This window comes from Ciconia boyciana, chromosome 6 (assembly GCF_034638445.1).
Source record: "Ciconia boyciana chromosome 6, ASM3463844v1, whole genome shotgun sequence".
Lineage (NCBI taxonomy): Eukaryota > Metazoa > Chordata > Aves > Ciconiiformes > Ciconiidae > Ciconia > Ciconia boyciana.
The window spans coordinates 28,411,059-28,436,840 of record NC_132939.1 but is presented as its reverse complement, the minus strand read 5'-3'; the positions used below and the strand labels follow the sequence as shown (position 1 = coordinate 28,436,840).

Genomic DNA, 25,782 nt, shown 5'->3' with positions numbered 1-25,782 from the left:
TCCCATCCCAGCCCAGCCCAGCCTAGTCGAGCGAGCGGAGCGGACCAGGCGTGGCGGTCGAGTGCCGAGAAGCCGATTGGGCGGCAGGGCGGGGGTTTGAAGGACCGGGAGCGGCGGTGGCGGCCGGCAGGTACGGGGCGGGCTGGGGGGCCGGGGCGCCGGGGCTACCGGCTGTTGTGGGGGCCGAGAGGGGCCTGTGAGGGGAAGGGGGGATCTGTGAGGGGCTGGTGGCCGGGGTCCCGGCCTGACAGCGGCCGTGGGGCCGGGGCCGGCGGGGTCCCGAGGGGGGACGTGGCTGCCGCAGGGCGTAGAGGCGGGGTACGGGTCAGTTTTGGGGGGCCCCGGGCGGGGAGCGTTCCTCGGGCGCTGCAGCGGGGCGGGGGTCGGCCCACGCGTGGATCTGGCGCTCCGTGGGCCTGGGAGCCGGGCAGCTCCGTGCCCCGGGGCGGCTGCGGCCGCTGGCGGCGGTGTGGCGAGTGCTGGCCGGCCCCGGAGAGCTGGCGTGGGGCTGCTCGGGGGAGCTGATGGCGGCACCGGTAAAAAGTTCCCGGCGGCGCTGGGGAGGGAGCGTGGGCGTCTGGAGCGGCGTCTGCCACATCTTCACCCGACGTGCAGGAGCTCCGGTCCCAGCCGGGCGGGCCCGTGCCCCCCGGGGGGGTTGCCGTGATGGACCCCCAGGACCGTGTTTGGGTCCCTCCTTGGCGGGCACCGGGGAGCCGTCTCTCTGGGGGACACCTGGCGAGGGCCTTATTTCGGGAAGGGCCAGGCGTGACCGAGCGGGCAGGGGCAGCCCCCGCGCCTCCGGAGGCGGAATGGTCCGTGCCCGCTTGCTGGTGCGGGGCAGGAGGGGGTGCTGCCCGAGGGGCTGCAGGCTGCGGGCAGGGACGGGGAAAGGCTGGGGGGGCCTTGGGGCGGGGGCCTGCCGACCTCCTGTTCGTCGTCCGTCGTGCGTGGCAGTGTCTGCCCCTGCCCGGGGTCGGGGTGGGCTGGAGGAGTCTTCGGAGGGGAGGGAAGGAGGGAGCACGGAGAGGGGAGCGGAGGTGCAGAAGGGAGGCGGTCAGGGCCGCGCTGTCAGTGCTTCCCGGCTCTTCCCGGAGCCCGCGCAGGACTTGCACAGCCACGGACACGCTCTAGGCTTTACTGCACTTGAGCACTAACCCCCATTTTACAGGCAGGAGGCGGAGGCGTGGGACCCGTCTGGCTGCAGCCTGTTGCAGAAGAGGGCTCAAACCTGTGTTCAGTCCTGCAGCCCTTCCCTTCCTCCCTGCCGTGCCGAGCGGTGCCGGGCTGCACAGGCTGTGCCCCAGCTCTGCCTCCCGTTCACCCTGCACGGAGGCTGCCTGGCCGTCCCCTCCCCGCTGCGCAGTGCTCCCCGGAGCTCCCCGGAGCTGAGCCTGGCCCTCGGCACACCTTGCGGTGCAAAGATCGGCAGCCGTGCACACGGATACAGCTGCGTGCCTCCCTGCTGAACCTTCGAGGGTGCGCAGGGTGGGTGAGGAGGGCGTTTCATGGCCTCTCGCAGGTCTCCCGAGCTCTGCCAAGCTGCCCCTCCTTCCTCCTGTCCAGTTACCTCCACACAATGGACGCAGTGTGTGCCTGCAGCTTCCTCTGCAAGAATTACAGTTGCATGGGCAGGCACTTTATCCTTTCTGGTCTCTCCTCTTCTCCCCCCTTCCCCTGAGGGTTTGTTTTCCAGCAGGCTGAGTTCAAAAAGGGCACGAGATACTGCTGGCAAGCAGTCTGGCGCTAAACAAACCTTTTTAGTCAGAATCGCATGGATTAGACCCAACTTTCCATTCACATGCAGTGCTACCTGTGAGCTCCTCTGAATTTCACGGCGGCTGAGCTGCTAGTGTAAGTACCAAGGCGGGTGAGATAATAGCACCTGAAGCCCGTGACAGAGGTCTGGAGCGCAGCTTGCTGGGGGTAGGTGTGCGCTGCCGGTGACTCTAGGGGCATATCCAGTGCAGACTGCTGGAGCTGCTCTCCTTCAAGGAGAAGCTCTGGCTCTGCCAGACAGCAATCTGAGAGCCAGCTGCCTAGGAGACTGCCAAAGACACCTTGTCTTCAGCCAGAGGTGAAGCTTGATGCACAAAGTCCTTGGGCTACTCTGAACAGCATAGCTAGATAGTGCAGTTCTGTCCCTGAGCGAGAAGCTTTTTGGCAGACGCCTCCTCTTCATCCCTTGCCCCCAGCCTCCCTCCCACCCGCTGTCTGTCCTGTCCCCTTTTCTGTTCATCTCCCTCCTGCAGTGAGCGAGTTTGGAGGACAATTTGAGTAGCATCACGCTGCCCTTTTACGGTAAATGTGCTGCAAGGGAGTGCTGTAGGAGGGGTGGCTCCTCAGAGCAGTAGCGAGCCCATGAGGCTGGGCAAGACTTAAATCGCCTTGGCTTATGGTGCCCATGGTGGGGGGGTGGGGGGTAGGAAGTGAAAGGCCGGGTTGAGGGGCTAGTTTCTCTCTTGACTGTACCCAGAAAGATCTCCGAGCAGCTCTCTCCGAGCAGATCTCTAAGAGAGATCTAAAGATCTCTCTTAGCACTTACTGTCAGTAAGGGTGCCGAGGGCTCGTGCTTACTGGAAATCCACTGGCTGTAACTGAGGCCAGATAGTTCCTATGCTCTGATGATGAGGGGTGCAGGCTCAGCACTAATGGTAGGAGAAGAAGCAAATAAAAAAAAAAGCACACACTCTGCCAGCCCATCAGTGGGTACAGTGCTGACGTCCAGCTTGCTTGGCTGCCAGTGTCTCGCTTTTTGCTCAGATCCGTGAGACCACACCATTTCTGGGGAGCCTGACCCCAGGTGGAGCACTGCCGTGGGTCTGAGGCAGCTCATCCTAAGTAAGCCTTGCTCAAAACATACCTTGCAGGGTGCTGGGGTAGGTGAGGACGTGTTCTTACAGCACCTGCCAGCGTTAGAGCTGGGGGGCGGGATGTGGGAGAATAGACTCCGTATATCGATGCTTGGCTATATCTTGGGAGGTTGCTAGTTGTGGGGGAAGTAGATATTCTCCCCAACCATGTTTTCCTGCTGTCCTTCCACTGCCAGGAGGGAAGGATCCTGGCAGTGTGGGGTGAGGGATGTGGATCTTTCCAGCTGCGGTTGGAAGGGAGCAGTCCTGGTGTGGGATGAGAGGGCCTTTCTGGCCCTGGCTCCTTGGGGTATCCCTTCCTCCGCTGCTCAGCTCCCATATAGTGGTGCGGCCGTCTATTTTCTTTGCTTCTGGATGAGCTCAGCCAATACTTTGGGATAGCTAGGGATAAATTGTGACTCGCTCCAAATAACCTGTAGACACAGGCATGTCCAGGGAGTATTTTAGTCCCTGACACATGAGCCCTGCCTAGAATGGAAGGCCTGATTCACTCACGGTATCTCACTGGAGGCCAGCACCTTTCAGGAGAGCTCCAAATCTCTGTCCAAATGAGGAGACAAGGGCAATGAAGCACACCAGGCTCCGAGCACGGTATTGCTGGTGGTGGCAGCATGCACCTCTGACCTCCGACAGCCCTCCTGGGGCCTGGAAAGGCAGCAGCTGGCAGGGGATGTGGGTGGTGCAGTCCTTGAGTTCCTGAAGTGTTGCTGACAGGTCTATTGCTTGAAGTGGTAGTCTGAGGGGAAGGGAAACCCAGGTCAAACAAGCTTAAGGGACCTTTTAATGCGTGTTTTGACTTGGAGGCATTTTGTTGCTGTTCTTTGTCAGGGTGCCCCTGCCCTTCCCAGCTTTGCTGAGACTTGGCATCTCAGGAGAGAGACTCTTTGGCTTCCAAGGAGGAATAACACGTCTGGCAATGTGTGCAGAGCCCTGCTGTGAGGTAGTGACTGCCTCCTGCCTCTGGATGCCTTTTCCAGAAAGCCATTTAGAGGCCCCCATGTTACTTGGATACCTCCCTTCCCTGATTCATTAGCAATGTGTGGTGTCTCCTGTAATATCCCAAATCCGCCGGTGCTAAAGGCTGAGAGGGAGAGGCCATGTCTTTTAATAACCATGTGATGCTGTTGGAAAAAACTTCTGGACATGCAGTCCTCTGGTAGCCTGAGTTACTGGAAACACACCAAGGGGGAGATGCAGCTGGGCCCTGAGGGAGAGGGTGCTGCAACTGCTTTTGGGTGAGGGGGGCAACTGCTTGTGGTTTCTGATCTGCCTTTCCCCCAGCCTCACCCAAGTTCCCCTGACCCCACCTGGAGAAGGCAGCAGACCTGGAGATCAGTCCCACCACGCTGCAGGTCTTGCAGGTCCCGTGCGCGGTGCTGTGGGAATAACTGCAGCCGTTGGACGTGGGCTCCACCCTGGAGATAAGGCTCTTGCCACGTGCTCACGGGAAGTCTGCTTTCCCGGTGACGCTGGTGGCCGTGCTGTGGCGGATCCCACTGGGCAGCGCTGCCGTGTGTGGCAGGCACGTGCCTGGCTCTCCCCACTCAGTATTAGCTCTGCTGAAGGTGCCTTTGCTTTTCCAGCTCTTTGCTATTGAAACTACTTGGTCCTGTTGCCGGCAGTTTCTGCTTCCTATCCCAGGTGGGTGCCAGCGGCTTGGCTTTTACCTGCTGAACTGCTCCCTGGAAATGCAGGGCTCTAGCAGCACCAGAGGGAGGGTTGTGACTGCAAAAGGGATGTGTGACAGGTGGATTTGGCACCCTGGTTCGTATCCTGTTCCCCCTGCTCCAGAAGTATCCATCTTCAAGGATACTTACATCCCTTTGGTCTGAGGTGGAAGCTGACAGATCAGGACAAGTGGAGGGGGGATGATGGAGGGTATACATGTCTGTTTACCGACGTGTGCTGTAGCGTCCATACGTGTCCTCTCTCACTGCAGCCTCACTTTGTAGCCAGATACTGAGGGAGACTCGCAAAGCAGAAGTAGTGCCAGGCTTTGTTGCTGGAGGAGGGTTTTGCTGAGCAGTTGTGGAGTTGTACTTCTTCGTTGGAGTTGCGGGGTTTCACTCTTTGGGTAGCAGCTGTTGTAAATTATTTCTTATTTCCAAGCGTTGGTGGGATTGATGTTGCCTCCCTTGTTTCATATTGTGCTATGCCAGGCTGACCTGGGGTTTGCTGTGGCTAGAGGGGTGCAACGGGGCTGGTGCCCAGCACACTGCACACTTACTTTTCTGTTTGGGGTTTTAAAACAGGTGGGACAGACCAGAAAAGATGGTTTTGGTAGGTTTTACCTGCTTTGAAGGTCCTGTTCCTCCTGCATCTCGGAGCAACGATGTGTGGATAAAGGGGCTTTAAATCAGAACTCCCGATTCCTCTCTGATTCCTTTGCCCCAACTTACTTGCATGGCTCTGTGCTTCTGGTTTGGGCTTTCTGCCGATAAGGAGGTGATAATCCCTGTAGCCTCCTGGGAGAAGGAGGCTACATCCATTCCAGCCTGCAGTTGTGGGGTATGGGTGCCCAACTCCATGGGAGCTGGAGGAAAGGGGTGCGCTGGCAAGATCCCAGCAGAGGAGGAGGATCTCCTCTTCCTCTGAGGAGGAGTGACATGTGCAAGCTGCTCTGCTCTCTGCAGCCCAAGTTGCATGACGGTTTTTGCCTGCGTTCTCTCTCCTCTGCCTTTATCCCTTCTCTCTCCCTGTTGTGCATCTATCTGGATAGACTCTCTTGACTCCCCTCCTGGGACTGCCCAGGGTATGTCGCAGGGGCTCAGGTTACTGGACAAGATAGTTAATCCCTTCATTGCCTCACAAGCTAAACACTTGCTGCTGCTATCATGTTTGGGAGGGGGCCAGGGAACTTGCATCCCTCCCCCAGCTCCTCGTCCTGCTGGAGAGTTGGTGTGAGGACTCACGTGTGTTGTGATGGAGCGTGGTGGCTGTGCTTTGCCAGCACTTCTGGGCACACGTGTACAGTCCTCCTTGCGTGGGTGGGGAACGTGCTACAGGACAGTGCAGTGATCTGGGACTAGGAACATGCAGCACGCAGATATTCTCCCATGGGCTGCCTGGGTAGCCTTGGGTGACACTGAGCTCTGCTTTGTGACAGGCAGGAGGAAAGGGACAGGACCAAGGTGTTGGGTGCTGCTGGTCTATGGCTGTGTAGGAGCCTGTCCCCAGAGCTCTCTTATGCAGTAGCTCTTCACGTGACTGTTTGTCTTTTGGGTTTCAGGTGATGACAAGCTCCCAAAACCTCAAGTAGAGCTGAGATGTGTTATCTGCCCTTCAGGTTGAGAATCCCTGGTTAAAAGGTGGTCCTCACAGCCACCACCAGGCCCTGCCAGCTTCTCCAGCTGTTCCCAGGTACGCCTGCAACATTGGCAGCCTCCAAAGGTTAGATCTTGCATGTTAAATAGACAGTTTACACGTGCTCGCTCCCTTCCTGTCTTAGTGCTTCTGTACTCAAATTGGTAAACTGGGGATAATTGCATGGCAGAAGGCCTTGGCTCTGTGGGTTTCCTCTCTACTCGGCACGTGGGTATTTGGGACCTGTGGGGAGGTTCTGGAGACAACACTGGCACTTGTAAGACCCTGTGGCCCAGTTCTCTGGAGGGAAAGACCAGATTCCCCACATGAATCTTTGAAACACAGTGTGGTCCCCTCTCGGTGGCTGTTTCAGTTGAACTTCCTTTGAACGTGCATGTCTGGCTCCTTCTCCCCAAACGCTACTATGGTCTATTGCTTGTTTCTAGTGTAGCGGGCAGTAGGTGACTGGGACCTGGAACAAGCTCCCTGGGCCAGGGGAAATGGGAAGACCCCCTTTTGAAGGCTGGGAGCTTGTGCTGGCATTGTTCTGCCCTAGCAGCTTCTTTTCTCTCTGTCCCTTACACCAAGTGTTTCTGTGGGGCCACTGTTCTCAGCGGCCACCTCTCTCTCCTCTACCCCTCATTAGTGCAGGGCTTGGCATGCCAGCAGGAGGGAGCCTCAGCGTGTCTGCGCCTTGATCGGATTTGTCAAGGCTCCTTCCCCTTTCTTCCTGTTCATTGAGGGCTGAAACAAAGCAAACAGAAGAGAGGAATTCCAGAGAATAGGAGCGAGGGAAGAGAGGAACGCTGGAGTGACAGGCTGCCCCTGCACACAGGCACCCCCCCGCCCGCCTCGGTCTGGTGGGGCAGAGCTGGGGGCAGAGCATTTTGGGAGGCCAGGCCCTTCCCCGGCACCCCTGTTCCCAGCTACGCCGCCAGCTGCCTTGCTCCCCGAGCTGTGGGACCGAGGCGCGCTGCAGCCCAGAGAGCTCCTGTCCCCACTGCTCGGGTGTTTTCCCTGGTGAGGCTGTCCCCGCTGCATGCTGAAGTGCCAGCAGCGAGGAACGAGGAACGGAAGCTCGGGCTTGCTACCTCCTCTCGGCACAGGCACGTGGGCCTGAACACAGCTTGAGGGAAACAGGCCATTATTTGAACTGCGTTGTTTGTCGTGGGCTGCGGTAAAAGGTTTCCCTCTTTACCTGTGCCAGGAAAGTTTCCCCTGCCAGGCAGCCCCAAACGAGCCCGGCGCAGAGCTGAACGTCCTGCCCGGGTGCCGGGGCAGCAAGGCACTGGCCCCTCCCCAGCCGGGAGCCAGACGGGCGCTTGAACAAGGCCCTTCTGCGCAGACAGGTCTGTGAAGCGGAGACAAACGTGGTCTGGCCCTTGTATTGTTTCCCAGGAGGCAGGGGACGCGGGAGAGGAGTCACGGCCGGGCAGGCGAGGCTGCCGCAGGTAAAGCTTCGTCCGATCTGATGGAGCCCCTCGCTCCCTCCTCTGCCATCCCCAGGCCATCGCGCAGGTTCCCCTTCATCCTGCCCTCAGCCCCGCTATGGATTGGATCGGGGAGGCAACAGGATGCTCAGCAGCCCTGGCATAAAGCACTTGAGGTGAAATACATCCCTAGCAGTGACCCCCTCCTTGCGTTTAGGCCACAAGAACAGCCTTTAAGCCACAGCCTCTGTCTCCTTTCCTTCTTCCTCCTTGTTCTCCACCTTCTGGCAATCTCTGCGCTCTGTGGTTTAATTAGAGCGGAGTAAAGTGCTTAGACTCCAAAATGTGCAGATTAGGGGGTTACTAATCCTCTTCCTCAACGGGTGCTCACATCCTGCCCAGTCTGTTATCGAGCTTCTGTCCCAAGAGCAGAAACTCAGCCAAACTCGAGACCTCTACCTCTCCTCTTGCTTGCTGCGCAGAGGAGGAAGGGCAAGGGGTGACAGGAGAGCCCTGGGGAGGAGGGAAGTCAGCTGTGGGCTTCCAAAATTCTGAAGATGGGTTTGTACTCAGCACCGACTGTCTTTGCTTCTTGTGCCCTGGCTGGTTTTGGTGCTCCAGGAGCAATAAAGCAAGGGTTCGGTGTTTTGGCTTTGGTTTTTTTTTTGACTACTGTCTTCCTGTTCTGACAAAAAAAACTTTGTCAGAGGAAGCAACTGCTTCCCTGTATGTGTGCGTGCATGTGCGTTTATATGCTGAGTGATTCAGTTCAGGTCTTGTTCCTTCCCTGTGTGTACACACTTCTCCCCATGTTCCCAGCTGTCTCTCCTGCACTCTTATTCCCAGTGTATGCCCAAGTGAGCTGTGCTGCAGCATTGCTGAAGCGCAGGGCTCCCTGCCGAGTGCCTGGCAGTGCTGCGTGGGGCCGGCTGTATCCTCGTCTGTGGAAGCTGAGATCCCTTTATAGGACATATGCTGTCAGTGTGAAGGGGAAGGCGGAGTATTTGCTGTTCCACATGGAGGCACCAGCAGGGAAGAGGGAGTAGGGAGGACGAGTGTGGTGGGAAGGATAAGGCTCTTCCTGGAGGTAGGAGGGGAGCTTGACCCTGATGGTCACAGCATGGGCTGAGCTCTTACGCCTCTGTCCCACTGCTGTGCAGGCTGGGTGCTGCACAGAGGTTCCTGTGGATTGCTGAAGACACGACCTTTTGTCCTGAGCCACTCATCTATTGCTTGGTTGAGTCAAGGTATGCTGTTTCTTCCCTGCCTTTGTCCTTTGGTGTGTGAGTTCAGGGTTTAGCTCGGCAGTGTGAGAAGCCCCAGGGATGGGAACACAAGGAGCAGCAGGAGGGGAGGAGTGCTGGGAATGGTCAGTAAAGAGTTTGGGTGTTAGGAGCTTTCTCCTTTCCACTGCCCAGCTTTGGGAACTGCCTCCCCTCTGGGATCCACTTCCCTTACTTTTTTTGCCCCCATCAGTTGCTACCTCATTTCTAGTTTGCAAAATGCCCCATATGCTTTTTTGCAGATAAGTTCGCAGTCTCTTAGCCTAGCCAGCAGCTCTTCCTCCATAGTGTTGTCAGAGCCTATTGGCAATGTATAAGCCTCTCTCGTAGCTCAGGTATCACTTCAGGTCTTACAAAATGCCCAGGGCACCCTGAGTGGACGGCGCTATTGCTGCTTGGGTTTTTGAGAGGCTGCCCTGAGCCACCTTGGTTTGCTATTTATAGTGCAGTTGTTCCATTCCTCTGTGGACGAGCTCTGCTTTCAGCCTTGCTTGGGCACTGAGGGCACCAGTGCCAGGAATAGCTCTGGGCAAGGAAGACATGGGAGTGGCTGCTTGAGCACAGCTCCCAGTTTGGGCCAGTCCCTGGTGGAAGAGGCACCAGGCTGCATCCTTGAGCTCTGGCTCTCGGTGAGCATCAGCTTCCTCTGCGGCACAGCTGGTTTTCATGCAGGGGAAGTGAAGGGATTGCCTTTCCTTGTCAGGTGCCCCGTGTGCGTGCCTGGCTCCGCCGTGCTGCTGAGGCTGCCGGAGCAGAGTTCGGCACTGTGAGAGATGGCGTCTGGAAGAGTTGCTCGAGTGCCAGGTACCAGTGGGACTAGTGAGGGACCTTGGTGTGATGTGCTTGCACTGTGGAGGGCAGTTTGCACGGGAAGCCCTGCCCCTAGCATGTTCTTCAAGCAGTGGCTGTGACCTCTGGTTGTATATCCTGAACCGCTGCCCACTAGGGCAGGTGGATGCCTTTTCGGTGTGGCACTTGCCATCCCTCACACAGGGCCCTGCTCGCCTTCCCCCAGGGCGAGTGCTTGCTGGCCTCGAGAGAGCTCGAGCTGAGGTCTCAAAGGAGCCTGCAGTGCAGAAAACACCAACACCCTCCTCAGCACTGCTGCTTGGGCAGAGCTGCTCCGGCCCTTTGGCTCATGATGCTCGCAGCTTGTCTGGAGAGCAGAGCTGAACAAATAATTAATTGCTTGATTTAGTGCCCAAAATGAAAAGCTGGAGGGAAAAAAACCAACACAGCCAAGTTTGAGAGACCCTTTATCTTTTCTTTTAAATGTAATGCAGCTCAATTTCAAACAAAACAATGCAAAATGAGACTTTTTGCTTGGAAAAGGAAGCATTTTGTTTTTGTCCAAAACTTGTTGTGAAGTAGCAAATAGCTCTGAGCTGTCTGGAAACTGCAGATTTCAATCAATAACTATTCAGCAGAAAACACTTACCCAGCTCTGCCAGTGACAATGCACGGCGGGCACCTGAGGGCCTGGCTCACAGCCATGTCCCTGGCACCTTCCCAGAGGTGATGGGGAGGATGGTGTCGTGCCTCTTGTGGACTTTTCCAGGCAGAGTGCTGGTCTGGGGTTGTTGGAGTCCCTTTGCTTCCTTTTTTGCTGTAATTAACCTAATTAATTTTGCATGAGATGATGCAGACTCTACAAGCATGTGTAGGGGTTAGATCTGGTCAGATGTGCTGCGATATGGTCTCCCTTGTCCTACCAGGGAGCAGCTCCTGGTGCAGGTTGTTGAAGAGCGTTTCAAGGGAGCAGGAAGAATTGGGGTGGGGGGGGGGATCTCCTGTCAGTCCTTACCCGTGGGCACTGCTAGCTGGAAACTTAAGACATTAGCAGTTCACAGGGTGAAATTCCCACCCCTTTGCTGTATGGGGCATGACTCCTTCTGGGTGCTCCAGCTGCGCTGATGGCAGAGCTGGAGCTGGCAGGGGGCTTGCTGCAGACTGGCTTGGATAGAAGCGGGAGCTCCCGGCTGCTGACCCTGCTCAGCTCTGACCCCAGGAACTGCCATCTGCCGCAAGCCCACGGCAGTGGAAGCGTCAGGAAATGGCAGGGGTGAACAGGTATGGATGCCCGGAGCACATCCGGAGACTGGGACACAGTGAACCTAATGGATTCAGAGCTGGCCATTAGCTGCAGCGCAGACGTCAGCAAAAATGCAGATATCGGAAACCTAAACCCAGCAGAGGGAAGGGAGCTGGAGATCTGCCCAAATGCTGCTCCTCTTCTGTTTCAAGGGGCAGGCGGGGTCCTCCTGCTCCTTGTAGTGCTCCTGCACAGTGCCCAGGCTTGGTCCCTCCTGTGCCTAGCTGTGCTGGCCAGGGTGGCATGTGGAAGAGATTTGATCCAGGACTCTGTAGCCTCTCTGTGTTAGTGTCAGAGCAGCTGTCCTGAGTCAGGCTTATGCTCCATCAGGCCCAGAAAAAGGCCAGTCAGTGTCGATACTTGACCTGCCAGGTATCCTCCTGGCATCAAACAACTCGTAGTCCAGGCAGGTAAAGCTGGAAGCAGTGTGTTGAACAGGTATCTCCTCCGTGAGCTTGCTGCGGGTCTCGGCAGCACATTGGCAGGGCCTCACGGGGGGAGGAGGCACTGGGGTCACCTCCAGGTGCCAGGTTGGAGCAGGGCTGGTGTACCCCACCAGGCTGTGCAGGAAATGGGCTTGGTGGGAAAACCATGACCAGCATGGACATGCAGGGTGCTCTCTTGCCCTGAGCCTGGAACTCTGGGCACAGGGCTGGCTCAGTGCTGGGGGAAGGTGGTCTGCTCCAGAGCCATGCTGGAGGGTTGGACAGCCCTTGGGTGAGGGGCTTCCTGCTGGCAGGGAGTGACTTGGTCCCCAAGAGGTGATCCTTACTTCTAGCCCGGGCTGGGACCCAGCTGGTAGCATTGGCATGTCTAGGTGGGTGTCCTGGGCAGCGTGTCCGGTGTGCTGCGGCTCTGCTCACACGCAAGCTTTCAGGGCCTATCCTGCTGGTCCCCTGCTGCAGCGAGGAACAAATGCAGCTCATGCAGAGGAGTGCAAGTGTTTCTGCCGCCCTGGTGTCCCCACAGACATGGTTGAAGGCTATTGCCAGCTGGATCCTTCCAGCTTCTTCTTGGGCCTAGCAGGAGTGAGAGTACTTAGGGACAGTGTTGCGAGCTGGGTGGCCCCCTCTTGCCTTGCCTGAGAGTCGTGACAAAATGCAGCTGCCCAACTTGTAAGCGTTGCAGGATGTCTGGTGGACTTCAGCCTCCTACGCAACACTTGCACGCTCTGTTGTGGCACCGGACTCTCCACATGTGCCCTGCACAGCCCTCTCTCCAGCTGGGGCTCTGCCGGGCAGCTGAGTCCAGTGCCCAGTTGCGGACTGGGAGACTGGCTGCAGTACCACTCCGCAAAAGCGGACTGTGTCTAGCAGGGCCTCGTGATCAGAGTCCCTGCCAAGAGGAGTTGCTCCCTGATGCATTCCTGGGGTTTCAGACATGGAGAGGTAAGCAGCGAGGCGTGTTGCCTTGTCAGACCCAGCCTGAACTTGCTTGTTTCCTCTGGAAACAAGGAAACAGTCTGGTGATGAAAGTCCCTGCCTCAGCCAAGCTCGGAGCTTCAACTAACACCCTTCAGAGACCGTTAGCTCCTCTTCCCCAAGTGCTATGCTTCTGTCAGAGAAGAGAAGATGGCTTTTCAGTGTGACCTTTGCAGAATAAAAAGCTGAACTCTTAGAGCAGCAGAATTGTGTGTGGTGATAATCTTACGGGCCTCAGGAGAGCTTGATGTGCAAGAATGAGCCATAACTGAGGCACAGCTGACTGCTGTCCCAGGAAGATCTTCACCTTTCTGGGGTTTTCTCTGCAGCTTGGTGGTGTTGGGGACAGTGAGGAGATGGGGACACTTTCTTCTTTTACAGCTCATGTACTAGCATCCAACTCTGTGACTGCTGCTCGATCCCATCTCTAGAATACGGTGGCTGTTTTGCCACAGGTTGCTCTTTCCAGGGAAATACGCAGGTGAAATTCTCACTTAAGTTTTGCTTATCACAAGACTGGGGAGGGAGGGACGGCATGGTAATCCGGAGCATGGGGTTTTAATCCTGCTCTCCTGGCTGAATTCCATTCCGCCTCTGTAAATTCCTGCAGCTGCCCTGCTCTGTGCTGCCTGTGTGGTATCTGCCGGCTGGCACAGCCCCCCCTCAAGTGGCAGCGTTTCAGGCATGGGGAGGGGGACAGGGAGGTGACCCCAAATTGTAAGGCACTTTGTCAGATAGGTGCTGTGGTATGTGCTTTAAAGGTGACGTGCTCAGCGACGAACCAGCCTGTCCCCTCCCATCTCTTTGTAAAAGCAAAAAAGATGGTCCCCGGTTGCCTCTCTTCAAAGCGTGGTGCCTTTTCTCAGTTGCCGGTCTTGCTGCACAGCTCTCACCGCGGCTGTCGGGCCCTTTCTCACCCCCTGCGAGCCCAGGAAGCTGCTGTGTTGTGCTGCTGCTGAGGCAGTCTAAGCAGGTTAGCTAAACTGTTGCTGCTTTCCCAGGTCCAAAAATGAGACCTGGGAGAAGGATTTGCAGTTTCTGTCGCCTACAGCGAGTTAAGACAACAGGCAGCGCGGCTCTGCGAAATCACTCCTCTCGTGGCTGCCCTGCAGCTCTTTACTGGGAACAGCCAGGCCACCTCTTTGCTTGTAATACCGGGGGGGGGGGGACACAGTAAGGGGGCAGCAAGCCTGGGGCTGTCCCTGTGCCCCTCAGGGCTGCTGTCCTGTGACCTGCAGACAGTCTTGCTGTGCCTCAGCATCCCCTCGGCAGGTGCACATTAGCTTTAGGAGACACAACAGGCTAAGACACCTACCCAGCCATGGGTCTCGCTGCCAGCTGCGGTGCTGTGGGAAAACAGGGCTGCTCCCCTCTGTGCTTGCGAGGCTGTGGAAACATGCTGGTGTGATGGGAAAGCTCCCACTGCCAGCTCTCCCTAAACATTAACTACTCACCTGATAGCCACTGAGCCAGGGAGAGCGAAGGCCAGTCGGGCTGAGCCATGCGCCTACAAAAAGAGGGGATCTTGGAGGAGTGGGGTGCTGGCACATGGGCAGCTCTGGGGGGGAGCCTGGGGCAAGCAAGGTGGGCTCACCATCCCGGGAGCGAAGGCTGCTTGTGCGTGGAGGGGTGGCCGGCGGGCAGCCAGCCTTGGGCTCCTGCCCACACCTCAGAGGTTGGTGTGAGCATGCACCCGGTGTTTGTGCAGCTGCCCAGCTCTGCTGGCTTGGCAGTCCCTGTCCCCTGGCTGTCTCCCTGTCGTCACTGGAGGCAGAGGTGTCCAGCATGAGGCAAGACTGGGGTCCTGCCTGCTCCTTCCCCAGTGTCTGCTGTCAGCCTCTCCCAGCGAGAGAGGGGATGTGGGTCTCTTTCTGTCCCGTTTGCCACGTCCCTGATCCCTGCCGAAGCAGGAGCTGCCCTGCTCCCAGGGAGAACATGGGGGAGGGAGGATAACCTGCTGCGAACAGCACTTCTGCCCCGCACCCTCGCACTGGGGTTGGAAACCGGCAGTATTGGGAAACCTCTCATCTTACTGCTGGCTGCACTTGTCTGGTACGAGCAAGGAGACTGAGGGGGGGGGGGGCAGAGAGGCCGAGCACCGTGGCTGCAGGGACGGGTAGAGCCGAGACGCTTGTGTGCCATGCCACGGCTGCTGGTACCCACTGTGCCCCTTGCCTGGGAGCCACTTCCAGCCTTGCTGTCCACTTGCTGTGGTTTAACATTTCATGGGGGAGGAAAGGCTGTGTAGCTGCCTTCCTGCTTGCCATCTCCTCCCCACCGCCATAAACATCCTAAAACGCCTCTGCCTCTCCTGTGCTGCCCAGCAGCCTACCTGCTCCTGCCCCGGCTCGCGAGGGCCTGGCGCTGGGCCCTCGCTTGCAGGAGGAGCAAGACAGGGAGGCCAGGAAAAGCGCACAGAGAGGCGGTGGTGGTCAGCCGGAGCAGGAGGCGGTTTCCTCCCCTGGAGCAGCGCTGTTGGCAGGAGGCTGCAGGAGGTCTGAGCTTCTCCCAGAAGCGTGGGTAAGCCCTGTGCGGCCGCTGCCTCCGATGCTTCAGCTGGAGCACTTGCTGCATGATGGACACCACGGGGCAGGGACAGGACAGGCCCAGGTGCCGAGATCCACGTGCCCCTGGGCCAGGTGGGGGAGCAAAGGGAGGGCTCCTGCTCTGGGGCTCAGAGGAGCAGTGGGGCAGCCCGGGGGTTTCCTCTCCCTGCCAGGGCTGGGCTGGGCAGAAGGGCGCTGCTGAGGAGCGACTGCCTGTTGTAATGGGGCTCTGCAGGGGCAAGCGAGAGCTGCCCGAGCGGGAGGTAAATGCATCTCCCGGGGCAGTGATTTCAGTGCTGCCTGGGTGGAGGCCCAGCCGGCCCCTGCCCTGGGGCTGGAGGGCTGCCTTTGCAGGCGCTGCTCTGTCTTTGCGAGGCAGGCTGGGGCTTGCTGCTGCAGCTCACAGTTGGGTTATGGGGTGGGGGGCAATTTACGTTTCATCTAAATTGCTATGCAGGCAGTTTGCATCCTAATCTCTCTGGCTGCTGCCGGTGGTGGCCTCCTCCCACCACACCCTGCCTTCTCCAGGTATCCTCGGGCAGGCTCCCTCCAAGGCCAAGGCAGGCAGGAGGGCGGGGGGCTCCTCCTTCTGCTCTGGCCCCAGGCAGGAGCCTGCTGCCTTTCCCCAGCCCTGGGGCCAGGCACGGGGGGAGCTGCAGGTAGAGCCCGTCTCCACATAGTTAGCATTCCCAGCTCTGTTCTCCCGCTCCTCCTGCTGTCATCCTGCTTGCTCCCGGTGGGCTGGGCAGATCTGGGGGACGCTGTGCTCTTTGGGGAGCCCTGCTTTCCTGGGCTGGTGGGGCTGCAGCAAGCCTGGGCAATCGGGGGGCAGCTCTTCTTTTCCTTTTCAAACCTACAGTGGCATTTGCACCCTGTCCAGGTGAGGGGCTAGTGCTCAGGTGGCAGGGGGTATCTCTTCGGGTAGCAAGAACTGCACCCCTCCCTTGCCATACCTGCATCCCAGGCTGGCCGTGCAGCCCCTCTCTGCCAGCCAAGGGGAGACGGGGTGGGCTCTGCTGCCTTCCAAAGCCCCCCGAGTATCTCTCCGTGTGGACAAAGGCTCCTGCACCTGCCCCGGGAAAGGAGGAGGCAGGTGCTGGGCAGGGGGTAAATAATCCCGATGCTTCCCTTATCTCAGTAAAGGAGGGATATTTGAGGCCTGGGAGCGGGAAGGGGGCTGGAGGGGGGGCGGATTCCTCCCGACTTACTTTGGGCAACTCCGTGCCCCTGGCGCTGGGGGCTCTTGAATAGAAAGCGAATTTAATCTCTTGTTTTGTTTGTTCTTTCTTCCTCCGAAAGGGGGGCCAGCGCGGGGCGGGCGGGGGGAGCTCGGGTTTGAGAGCGGGGAGGACGGGGGGGAAGTGTCAGATCTGAAAGGGAGGAGTAAAGGGAGGACGGGGAACGGCAGACCCGGAGGGAGCAGCAGCAGTGGGCTGCCAGCCGGCTGGGGAGGCGCCCGGGGAGGAGGCGAAGGGGAACGGCAGGTAAGGAGGTCGCCTCCTGGGAGGCAGGCGAGCGGCCAGGTGAGGAGGGGGCGAAGGGATGGCAGGAGGGGTGGGGGTGCTAAGGGGGGGATGGATGGAGCCCTTGGGTGCCTCCGGGTGGGTCTTTGGCAACTGGCCTGCTGCTGGCCCCATCCTGTCCCCCCAGATTGCTGTCCCGGTAGCGTGCTCGCGTGCAGGCTGGGGACGGAGTGCCGTTCCCTGCGGTGAGGCCCCCCCGAGGGGCCACGGGGGCAAGCGGGAGCAGGAGGGGTGCTGCCACCGCCTTTGCTCTCCTTCATTCGTGCTAAAGTCCTTTTCCTGTCCCTCGGCTTCCCAGGCTGCCCGGTGCCGCTGACCTCCCTCGTCTTGCCTCGCCCCCGCCTCTTGGGCCCCGAGCTCAACACAAAGTTTGGGGGATGCCCCGGCCAGGCAGGAGGGGTGGAGATCGCCTTGTGGGAAGGGAGCCAGGCTGGCAGCAGCGTTCAGAGACCTTGCCAGGTCCAGCACGGCTCATGGCCGTGGCAGGGAGAAGGGGTGCCTGGGCCTGGTGTGCTCCATGCGTCAGCTCCCTCTTCCCCGCCCTGCCCGCGCTTGGCCTGCTCTATAGAGCGGAAAAGCAGGGCAAGGCCGGGCCCCACTTGCGGGGAGCTGTGGTGCTGGCAGGACCCCTTCTCCCCCAGGAAAAGGGGTGCAGCCCTCTGGTGCCGTGCCTGCTGCCACAGGGCCTTGGCTGCATCCCCCAGTGGGTTAGGGTGGCCGTGCTCCCTCGGGCTGGCCTTGCCCCAGCCCTTGCAGAGCCTGAGCCTGTTGCTGTGTATCCCTTGCTCCTGGCGAGGTTGCCACCCACCCTCAGCAGGCAATTTCTGCAGCGGGCAGGCATTTGCACCCCGGCCCCAGGGGCTGCTCAGGGTGGTGTCCTCCCAGGCTGCCTGTTTCAGCCCCCAAGCGCTGGCGGCCCCATGGGCATCTGCACATCAATGGTCTCCAGCGGGGTGTGTGCGAGGGGGAGCAGGCCCTAATCCGGCCCATTCATCCCCACGGCAGCTTTTGTTGAGCCTCCAGATGTTGCACCGAGGGCCGGGGCTCGGTGCCGAGCTGCAGCAGGCGGGCAGGGGCGCGGAGCGAGGCCAGCCTGCCGGGGAGAGGTTGGCGTTCCCTTCCCTTGCGGGGTCTTTGTCTGCCCGGGGCACCGGGCTCTTGGGGCTCTCTCTAGAGTCGGGCTCTGTGTCCCGTGTTGGGCCGGGCCGCAGGAGCAGGGCGCGGAGCGCGGTGCTCTGCCCGGTGGGGCAGCGTCTCGCCGCCGCCGAGGAGCGGGAGCAGCGCAGCCCCCGTGGCGGGAGCCGCGCCGCGGCGGGGCGAGGGGCGTCCCCCGGCGTGCCCCGTGGGGCCAGCCGTGCCGGGAAGTGGCTTTCACCGAAGCGCTGGGCATTTTTCCGCCAAGCTCCGTCGGGGCAGGTAGCTGCGAGCGGCGGGGGAGGCGTTTGCCCGGCGGCAGGGCCCGGTGTGGGACGCTGCGGGAGCTCCCCGGGCGCGCCGGCGGGAGGGCGGGGAAGGAGCCCGGCGGGGAAGGAGCCCAGCGGGGCCCCTCGCCTGGCTCCGCGCGGGCTGTGCCCCCACCCAGCCCGGCCCTGTCCTTGAGGCCGCGTCTCAAGAGCAGCCCTGGCCCCTTCGGCCTCGGGAGGCGGTGGGGGAGGGCCCTGCGCTCCCTCTCAAGGGCAGGCTCCGTTAACCACCCCGTGGCCGCCCACCTGCCTCGGGGAGGACCTCTCCAGCACAGCCTCTCTCCGCCCCTGGGAGCCCTTCGTTCTTTCCCCTTGCCCGTGGGATGGCGAGGAGCAAGGAACAGAGCTGGACTGAAATCACTTGGAGGACTCCTTCCCTCCTCCCATGTTTGAGGTCCCCCCTGAGAGCCATGCGGCCGCAGCAGGGCGGTGGGGCAGGCGCCGGGGGGGCCCAGAACCCCGGCGTGGGTAGGAGGGAGCCAGCTGGGAGAGGCTGTGGCTGGAGCGGTGAAGTGCGTCTGTCTCGCCGCTGCGCTCGCTCGCCCAGGCCGTGTCCTGGAGGGAGCAGGAGATGGGGGACATCCTGCTGGGGGATGTCAAGGCGCCTGGGTGTGGGCTGCAGAGCTGCTGGTGACACCACTCTGTCCACTCCCCTGTCCCTCGCAGGCTCTAGGATGCCGGGGCCAGCCGGGCTTGGGCTGCCCACCTGATCCTCGCCGCCCCTGTCCTGCCGGCACACCATGTTGCGCTCCTGGCGCGTGAAGCTGAAGCTGCTGCTCGCCACGGTGACCCTGGCCGTCCTCCTCTCCTGGCTCTACCTCTTTGTGGGCAGCCTCGAATGTGAGTGGGTCCTCCTCCTCGGGTCAAGGGACGGTCCCCAACAGAGGGCAGGCAGGCGAGGCCAAGGCCTGGGGTGGTTGCTCTGTGGCCATGCAAGTCGCTGCAGGTAGATCTGAGCTCTGCGTTTCCAGGGGCATCCCTGGGGATCAGGGGAGCAGAGCTGTGACGTTGGCTGGGCACACGTGGGGTGTGCCTGGGACCTCTCAGTTGGGGCTCTGCCCCACCGTCCACACCCAGTCCCTCCCAGCCGAACTCTGCCGTGCTGTGCCCGTTGCATGCCCCATGTCTCCTCCGCAGACGGCCGTTTCCTCCTGCTGCCGCCCTGCCTGGGCGAACAGCCGAGCCGGGACGTGGAGCGGGAGGCGCTGGCCTCACGGGTGCGCAGGGTGGAGGAGGAGAACCAGCAGCTCCGTCTGCAGCTCAGCCAGGCGCAGGCGGAGGGCAGCGACGGCAGCCCGCAGTGGGGGGCTTCTGCCGAGGACGGGGACCCCCCCGGGGGCGAGAGGAGCAACCACACGGTCTGCCCCAAGCAGCGGACGGTGCACAAGTGTGAGGTGGGTGATGGCACTGGCACAGTGGAGAGGGGATGTCGGATGGGAGGCTGGGACCCTGGCTGAGGATGGATGTTATGTGCAGCCTGCCTGGCACTGCTCACCCCGTGCTCTGGCCGTACTGGGGCCTCGTCCTGGCTCTCCATGGTGCTCAACGGGCCACAGCCGGTGGGCGAGGGTGTCTTGCTTCTCTGGAGAGGGAGGCCAGGCAGGAGGAGTGGCAGCCAGACTCCTGGTCCCCGCTTCTGACCTGGGCTCTCCCACCTCTCTGGGGCTCCTTCCCCAGGGGAAGGGCTGGGTTATGGAGTCTCTCCCCATAGCACAGCCCCAGGGAGGAGCTGACAGGCCCCTGCAAGGAGGGGGTGTCCGGTCTCAAAAAGGCGCCGTTTGTCTCTGGGCAGCTCCTGCACGTTGCGATTGTGTGCGCCGGGCACAACGCGAGCCGGGATGTGGTCACCCTGGTGAAATCCATCCTCTTTCACAGGTAACGGGGAGGTGCTGTGCCAGAGGCCTGCTGGTTTGGGGTTCCCAGATGAGCTGCTGTGGGAGAGGGTCTCTAGGGCCTCTCTCTACCCCCTGTGCCACTGCTTAGAGGGCCAGAGGGACATTTTTCCCCAGGTGGCTGATTTTTCTCCATTTGCCCCCTCAGCTGATGTCTGTCCCCTGGCAGGGGTGGGAGGGATGGGGACCATGTCCTCTCCTTTCCGCTGTGGTGCTGAGTGCTGCTGTGCTTGCCCTCGGCAGGAAAAACCCCCTCCACTTTCACTTCATCACGGACTCGGTGGCCCACCAGATCCTCCAGACGCTCTTCCAGTCCTGGATGGTGCCGTCCGTCCACGTTAGCTTCTACAACGCCGATGACTTGAAGGCAGGCACTTGCCCCCCCTTTGCCCTGTCCCAACCCAGTGCTCGGAGGGCTGAGGGGAGCAGCAGAGAGGGGTGAGCGGGAAGGGGTTTATTAACTCTTTTCCTGCTGGTCCCTCGCTCACCTGCTCCCCTTTCTGGACTTGTTGCTGGTCCAGCTGAGAAGGGGGGCACAGGGTTCGTGCTGGAGGGATGGGGAGGCCCCTTGGGGTAGCACTGCCTCTGTGGCGGAGCTGGGTCCCATGCTGAGCACTGAAACACTGGGGTTCAGCTGGGGGTTCTGGTGGCTGGAGGAAGAGCCAGGCCAGGGTGAGAGCAAAGGAGAAGGAGATGCAGCCAGCAAGCGCCTGAAGGGCCTGGGGAGAGAGGTGTGTGGCTGCCAGTGGTGCAGCTGGAGGAGATGCTCCAGGCTCGGCTGGCTCCGCAGCTCTGTTGTAGCCCGCTGCTGGCCTCCTCTGCACGGGGTGCCAGGCACACACAGCGGTCCTGCTCAGGCAGGGGAAGGGCATGGCCGTGCCCAGCCCTGAGGCCGTGTCGCCTTGCAGCCAGAGGTATCGTGGATCCCCAACAAGCACTACTCCGGCATCTACGGGCTGATGAAGCTGACGCTTACCAAGGCACTGCCCTCCAACCTCTCCAAGGTCATCGTCTTGGACACCGACATCACCTTTGCCACCGACATCGCTGAGCTCTGGGCTGTCTTTGGGAAGTTTTCTGGTGAGGACAGGGTGCCCCGGGGACCCTCTGGGGCCCTGGCAGGGCCCTGGGTGCTGGGCTCAGGGTGGCAGTCCCCGTCTGCCACCGCACCAGCGCAGCGGGATTGCTTGGGCCCTCTGAACCTATAGCAAGACAGGCTGCATCCACATCCCTCTGTTTCCTCAGACAAGCAGGTGATTGGGCTGGTAGAGAACCAAAGCGACTGGTATTTGGGCAACCTGTGGAAAAACCACAAACCGTGGCCGGCCCTGGGACGTGGCTTCAACACGGGTGAGCGTGGGCTGCCGGGGTGAGCCCTGCAGCCTGATGGTGCATCCAGCTGAGGTGGCACTTGGCACGGGGAGGCTGGGGAAGGCTGAGGTGAGACAGGGGAGTGTGGTGGGCACGAGGGGGCTGCTACAGCGTCCCCTCCAGTGTCCCCTCCACACGTGGTCGTGTGGGTGGGCGCAGAGAAGTGGCATGTCCCAGGGGCCGAAGGCATGCGGGCTGCTGTGCTCCAGCTCTGTAATGGCTGGGTGCTCCCTCGGTGACCCAGTACCTTCCTCCCTGGCACCCAGGGGTGATCCTGCTCCTGCTCGACCGCCTGCGTCGCCTGGGCTGGGAGCAGATGTGGCGGCTGACAGCGGAGCGGGAGCTCATGAGCATGCTCTCCACCTCGCTGGCCGATCAGGTAACGGTCCCTCCTCCAGGGTGGTCGACCCTGCTGCGTTCCTGTAGCACTGCTGGCAAGGGGGGCCATGCTGTCTTCCTCATCCGCCTCTGCACTCGCGTGTCTCTCTCCTAGGACATCTTTAACGCGGTGATCAAGCAGGACCCGGCCCTGGTGTACCGGCTCCCCTGCTTCTGGAACGTGCAGCTCTCTGATCACACCCGCTCGGAGCAGTGCTACACTGAGGTCTCGGATCTCAAGGTGGGTGGGTTTGCTGCCTTTGAGACTAGGGAGGACCTGAAGGGCAGCGCATGTGCTGGAGGTCCGTGGGAGTCAGCATGGGGTCTGGGGGCTTGGGGAGCGCTGGGTGCTGCTGACTTCCCCTCTGCGGGGTGACACACCACTGTCCTCAGGTAATCCACTGGAACTCGCCCAAGAAGCTGCGGGTGAAGAACAAGCATGTGGAGTTCTTCCGCAACCTCTACCTGACCTTTCTGGAGTACGACGGGAACCTGCTGCGCAGGGAGCTCTTCGGCTGTGCCAGTCTCCCCAGCCCACCCAGCGACCAGGTGAGGGCGGTTGCGACTCTGCCGCCGACCCCAGAGTCTGGGGTGGGCAGAGACCCCACGCAGCCGCCCCAGCTCCCTGTGGGGCTCCTGCTGTCTCTCACCTTCATGGTGTTGCAGCTGCAGCAGGCGCTGGAGGAGTTGGACGAGGACGATCCCTGCTACGATTTCCGCCGGCAGCACCTCACACAGCACCGCATCCACCTGTTCTTCCTGCAGTACGAGTTCCTGGCCCTTCCCAACCCCACCGATGTCACCCTTGTGGCCCAGCTCTCCATGGACAGGTATGTGCTGGTGGGAGGTTGGATCCCACCTCCACTCCTCTGGGGTGGCTCCACAGCTTGGGAGCTACCAGGGATCTCAAAACACAGGTTCCTCACCCTCACACCAGTGCTTTGCAGTGAGGAGCAACACCCCAAGCTGGGAGCAGCAATTCCTTCCACTCCCCCTGAACTGGGCTTGGCTGGCACGCAGCTTACTGGCAGGCACCCAGTTCTGGGTTTGGCCAAGCTGCCACAGGGCAGGTCTCCTGCTCACGCAGTGCCCTCTGCTTCACAGGTTACAGATGTTGGAGGCCATCTGCAAACACTGGGCGGGCCCCATCAGCCTGGCACTGTACATGTCGGACGCAGAGGCTCAGCAATTCCTGCGCTACGCCCAGGCCTCGGAAGTGTTGAGCGCCCGCCGCAACGTCGCCTACCACATCGTGTACAAGGAGGGGCAGTTCTACCCCATCAACCTCCTGCGCAACGTGGCCTTGGCCAACACGCAGACGCCATATGTCTTTCTGACGGACATTGACTTCCTGCCTATGTATGGTCTCTACGATTACCTCAGGTAAGGCTTTCTCCAGCTGGCTCTTGCTCAGCCTGCCGGGATCCCCAAGCGGGTGGGTTTGCAGGAAACACCCCGGGCAGCAGTTCTCAACATGCAGAAACCGTTTCCTTTGTGTTCAACCTCGGGATCCTGCCCTTGCTTTTGTCAGACGCCAGTGGATGAGGAAGCAGCAATGGCTGTGAGGGCTGCCCCGTTTCTCCTGCCCCTGCCTGGCACCACTATAAAGAGTCTAAACCCGTTAATACTCTTCTGGGCGGGCTGGAGGGGCTGAGGAAGGGGGCTGTGGCCACGGCTTACAGCCAGGGAGATCTCACACCCTTCCTGCCACCATAGGAACTCCATCCAGCAGCTGGAGCTGCCCCAAAGGAAGGCAGCTCTCATCGTGCCGGCATTCGAGACCCTGCACTACCGCTTGACCTTCCCCAAATCCAAAGCAGAGCTGCTCTCCATGCTGGACATGGGCTCCCTCTACACCTTCAGGTAGGGACTGGAGCTGCCCCGCCGTCCAACGCGGCTGTCACACCCAGCAGAAGCCAGTTTTGTACCCTTGTGCCCTGGGGCTGAGGGGCAGCCGGCTCAGGGGAGCCCTGCGTCCTGTGTCTGTCTTGGGGAGCTGCCAGCTTTCCCTGGTCTCTCATTTCCATCTCTCCCTGTAGGTACCACGTGTGGCCAAAAGGCCATGCCCCAACTGACTATGCCAAGTGGCGGACAGCCACCGTGCCATACCGCGTGGCGTGGCAGCCAGACTTCGAGCCTTACGTTGTAGTGAGGCGAGACTGCCCCAAGTACGACCAGAGGTTTGTGGGCTTCGGCTGGAACAAGGTGTCCCACATCATGGAGCTGGATGCGCAGGTGGGTGAGGGGCTGCTCTTGGCCCCATGGAGGTGCTGGGCGTTGGGGGGTCTTGGCCGGGCAGTGACATGCTGGTACCACCAAGCTGATGCTGACAGTAAGGGCTGCTGCTCTGCCCCCAGGAGTATGAGCTGCTGGTCCTGCCCAACGCCTTCATGATCCACATGCCCCATGCCCCCAGCTTCGACATCTCCAAGTTTCGCCTGAGCGCAGGGTACCGGGGCTGCCTCCAGACGCTGCGGGAGGAATTCCACCAGGACCTGTCGCGGCGGTACGGAGCTGCCGCGCTCAAATACCTCACCGCTGAGAGGAGCCTGTGACACCCGGGGACACGCTGGAGAGGGTGGGGCGCAGGGCCTCCCTCCTGCCCCTGCCCACCACCGCAGCCTGACCCGAGGGAGCCAAGCCGGCAGCACAGCCTCTATGGCCCAGCAAAGGGATGCCCGTAGATAAGATGGAAGATGCCAGCTGCGAGAACAGGCACTGTGCCTGCAGGTCAAGCTGCTGCAGCGCGCCCAAGGGTTTTTTTGGAGCAGCAGCCTTCCTGTGTTACAGGAGAACCTCCCCATGCCAGGGGCCAGGGGGATGGGTCTTCTCCCTCCGCTGTTTTAGCAGACGTGGATTCTCAGCCTTCATTAGCTCGCCTCAGCCTGGGGCCTGGCTCCTCGAGAAGCCTGGGAGCTGTATCTTACCCTGCTCGGCCTCTGCTTTATGGTCCCAAGTCCCAGTCCTCCGCACACCCCTCCGGGGCTTTGGTGAGTGGGAGACGAGGGTATAGAGCATCCTTTTCCATCCTTTGTGGATGGCTCAGAGAAAGCCTCCCAGGAGGGGAGTACCAGGGCGTACCAGGAGCTGTGGAGACCTGGTTCAAGCCCAGACAGACTGGCTGGTTAACAGGGCGAAGTACTGTTCCTCCCCATCCATATGGGTGCACGGTGGCGTTGGCCCAGTACTGGTGTTGTGGGAGTCACCCAGAGCAGAGCGGGCTGTCTGCCTTCCCCGGCAGTGGGCGCCCAGAACAGGCCTGCACCTCCTGGCTAGAAGCGGCCGTGACGGTGACAGGCCCCGTCCTGGGTCTGGCAGTGCTCCGCAGGGCAGCGCTCCGAACCACACCTGGCAGCCATTGCCATGGGCAAAACAGCATCTTAGTGGGCCAGCACATGCTTGCAGAAATTCCTGGCAGGGGACCACCCACTCCTCCCCAGCTCTTGGCAGCACAGACGTTGCCATCAACAATCAGGGATGTGGTTGACACTGGACAAGACCGTAGCTGAGCACTGTGGCGGGATCCCCGCGCCGGGAGCCGCTTGGCTGGGCACTGTTCCACTGCTATCACACACTGGAGCACAGAGGATGCATTGCTTTCCTCACGCTATTTAAATTATTTAATACTTTCCTCATAAGAATTAAATGATTAGGGTGTTCTGGGTTTTTTTGGTTTTTTGGGTTTTTTTTTAATCCTTTCTTCCTCCCAGATGATTTTGCTGGTGGCCCTGGAGGCTCTCCAGGCCAGTTGCTGCTGCAGTCTCCGCTGTTCTCTCCTTAGCGTTACTTGCTCTGTGCAGGTGTAGGATTTCCGTCCGTGGTGGGAGCGGCTGGGAGGAGCCATACAAAGCGCGGTGTATGGAAAGGGCACAAGCGCCTCTTGCTTATTCTCTCTTTTTAATTTAATTTTTAAATTAAAGCTTTTTTATTCTTTTTCACATCCTTGTTAGAACTGCCTGGTTATTATTTTTTTTCTGCTGTGAGCCTGCACGTGTCCCCTGGAGGGAAGGCAGCGGGGGGAGAGCAATGCAGGGGCAGCCTGAGCCTCGTCTGGGGAAAAGCATCGCTGGGCTTGCTCTGCCTGGCACGTTTGAAGCCTTTTCCCTTTCTGGCTGGCACAGTGGGAGAGTTGGGGAGCAGGGAGCAAGAGTAGGCAAAAGAAATGCCCGTGTCACCAAGTGGCAGGCGTGCTGGTCCCCTTCCAGCT

General features: G+C 60.2%; 1 protein-coding gene across 6 annotated transcripts; it reads left to right on the top strand.

The window, feature by feature from the left end:
* The first annotated feature begins 64 nt into the window (after positions 1-64).
* On the top strand, positions 65-25,479 carry LARGE2 (LARGE xylosyl- and glucuronyltransferase 2). 6 transcript variants are annotated; one of them, XM_072866128.1, is made up of 16 exons: positions 66-130; positions 6,103-6,263; positions 18,601-18,774; positions 19,072-19,328; positions 19,706-19,809; positions 20,070-20,193; positions 20,735-20,906; positions 21,072-21,176; positions 21,464-21,576; positions 21,691-21,816; positions 21,969-22,124; positions 22,341-22,405; positions 22,680-22,958; positions 23,292-23,438; positions 23,615-23,810; positions 23,933-25,479. In XM_072866128.1, exons 3-16 carry the CDS (start codon positions 18,675-18,677, stop codon positions 24,128-24,130), a joined length of 2,142 nt encoding a protein of 713 aa, XP_072722229.1. In that variant the 5' UTR covers positions 66-130; positions 6,103-6,263; positions 18,601-18,674; the 3' UTR covers positions 24,131-25,479. The 6 variants fall into 6 exon arrangements, with proteins under 6 accessions (XP_072722224.1, XP_072722229.1, XP_072722225.1 ...); XM_072866124.1 differs by having other exon boundaries at positions 6,103-6,233; positions 22,242-22,405; positions 23,933-25,478; XM_072866125.1 differs by having other exon boundaries at positions 19,727-19,809; positions 22,242-22,405; positions 23,933-25,478.
* The last annotated feature ends 303 nt before the right edge of the window (positions 25,480-25,782 follow it).

What these genes read in the sequence shown, in the direction of transcription:
- LARGE2 (XM_072866123.1), top strand. Translation starts at nt 18,675, where the DNA reads ATGTTGCGCTCCTGGCGCGTGAAGCTGAAGCTGCTGCTCGCCACGGTG. An exon ending in CTTTGTGGGCAGCCTCGAAT is followed by an intron (nt 18,775 to 19,071) that starts GTGAGTGGGTCC and finishes TCTCCTCCGCAG; the next exon opens with ACGGCCGTTTCCTCCTGCTG. An exon ending in GCCCAGCTCTCCATGGACAG is followed by an intron (nt 22,406 to 22,679) that starts GTATGTGCTGGT and finishes TCTGCTTCACAG; the next exon opens with GTTACAGATGTTGGAGGCCA.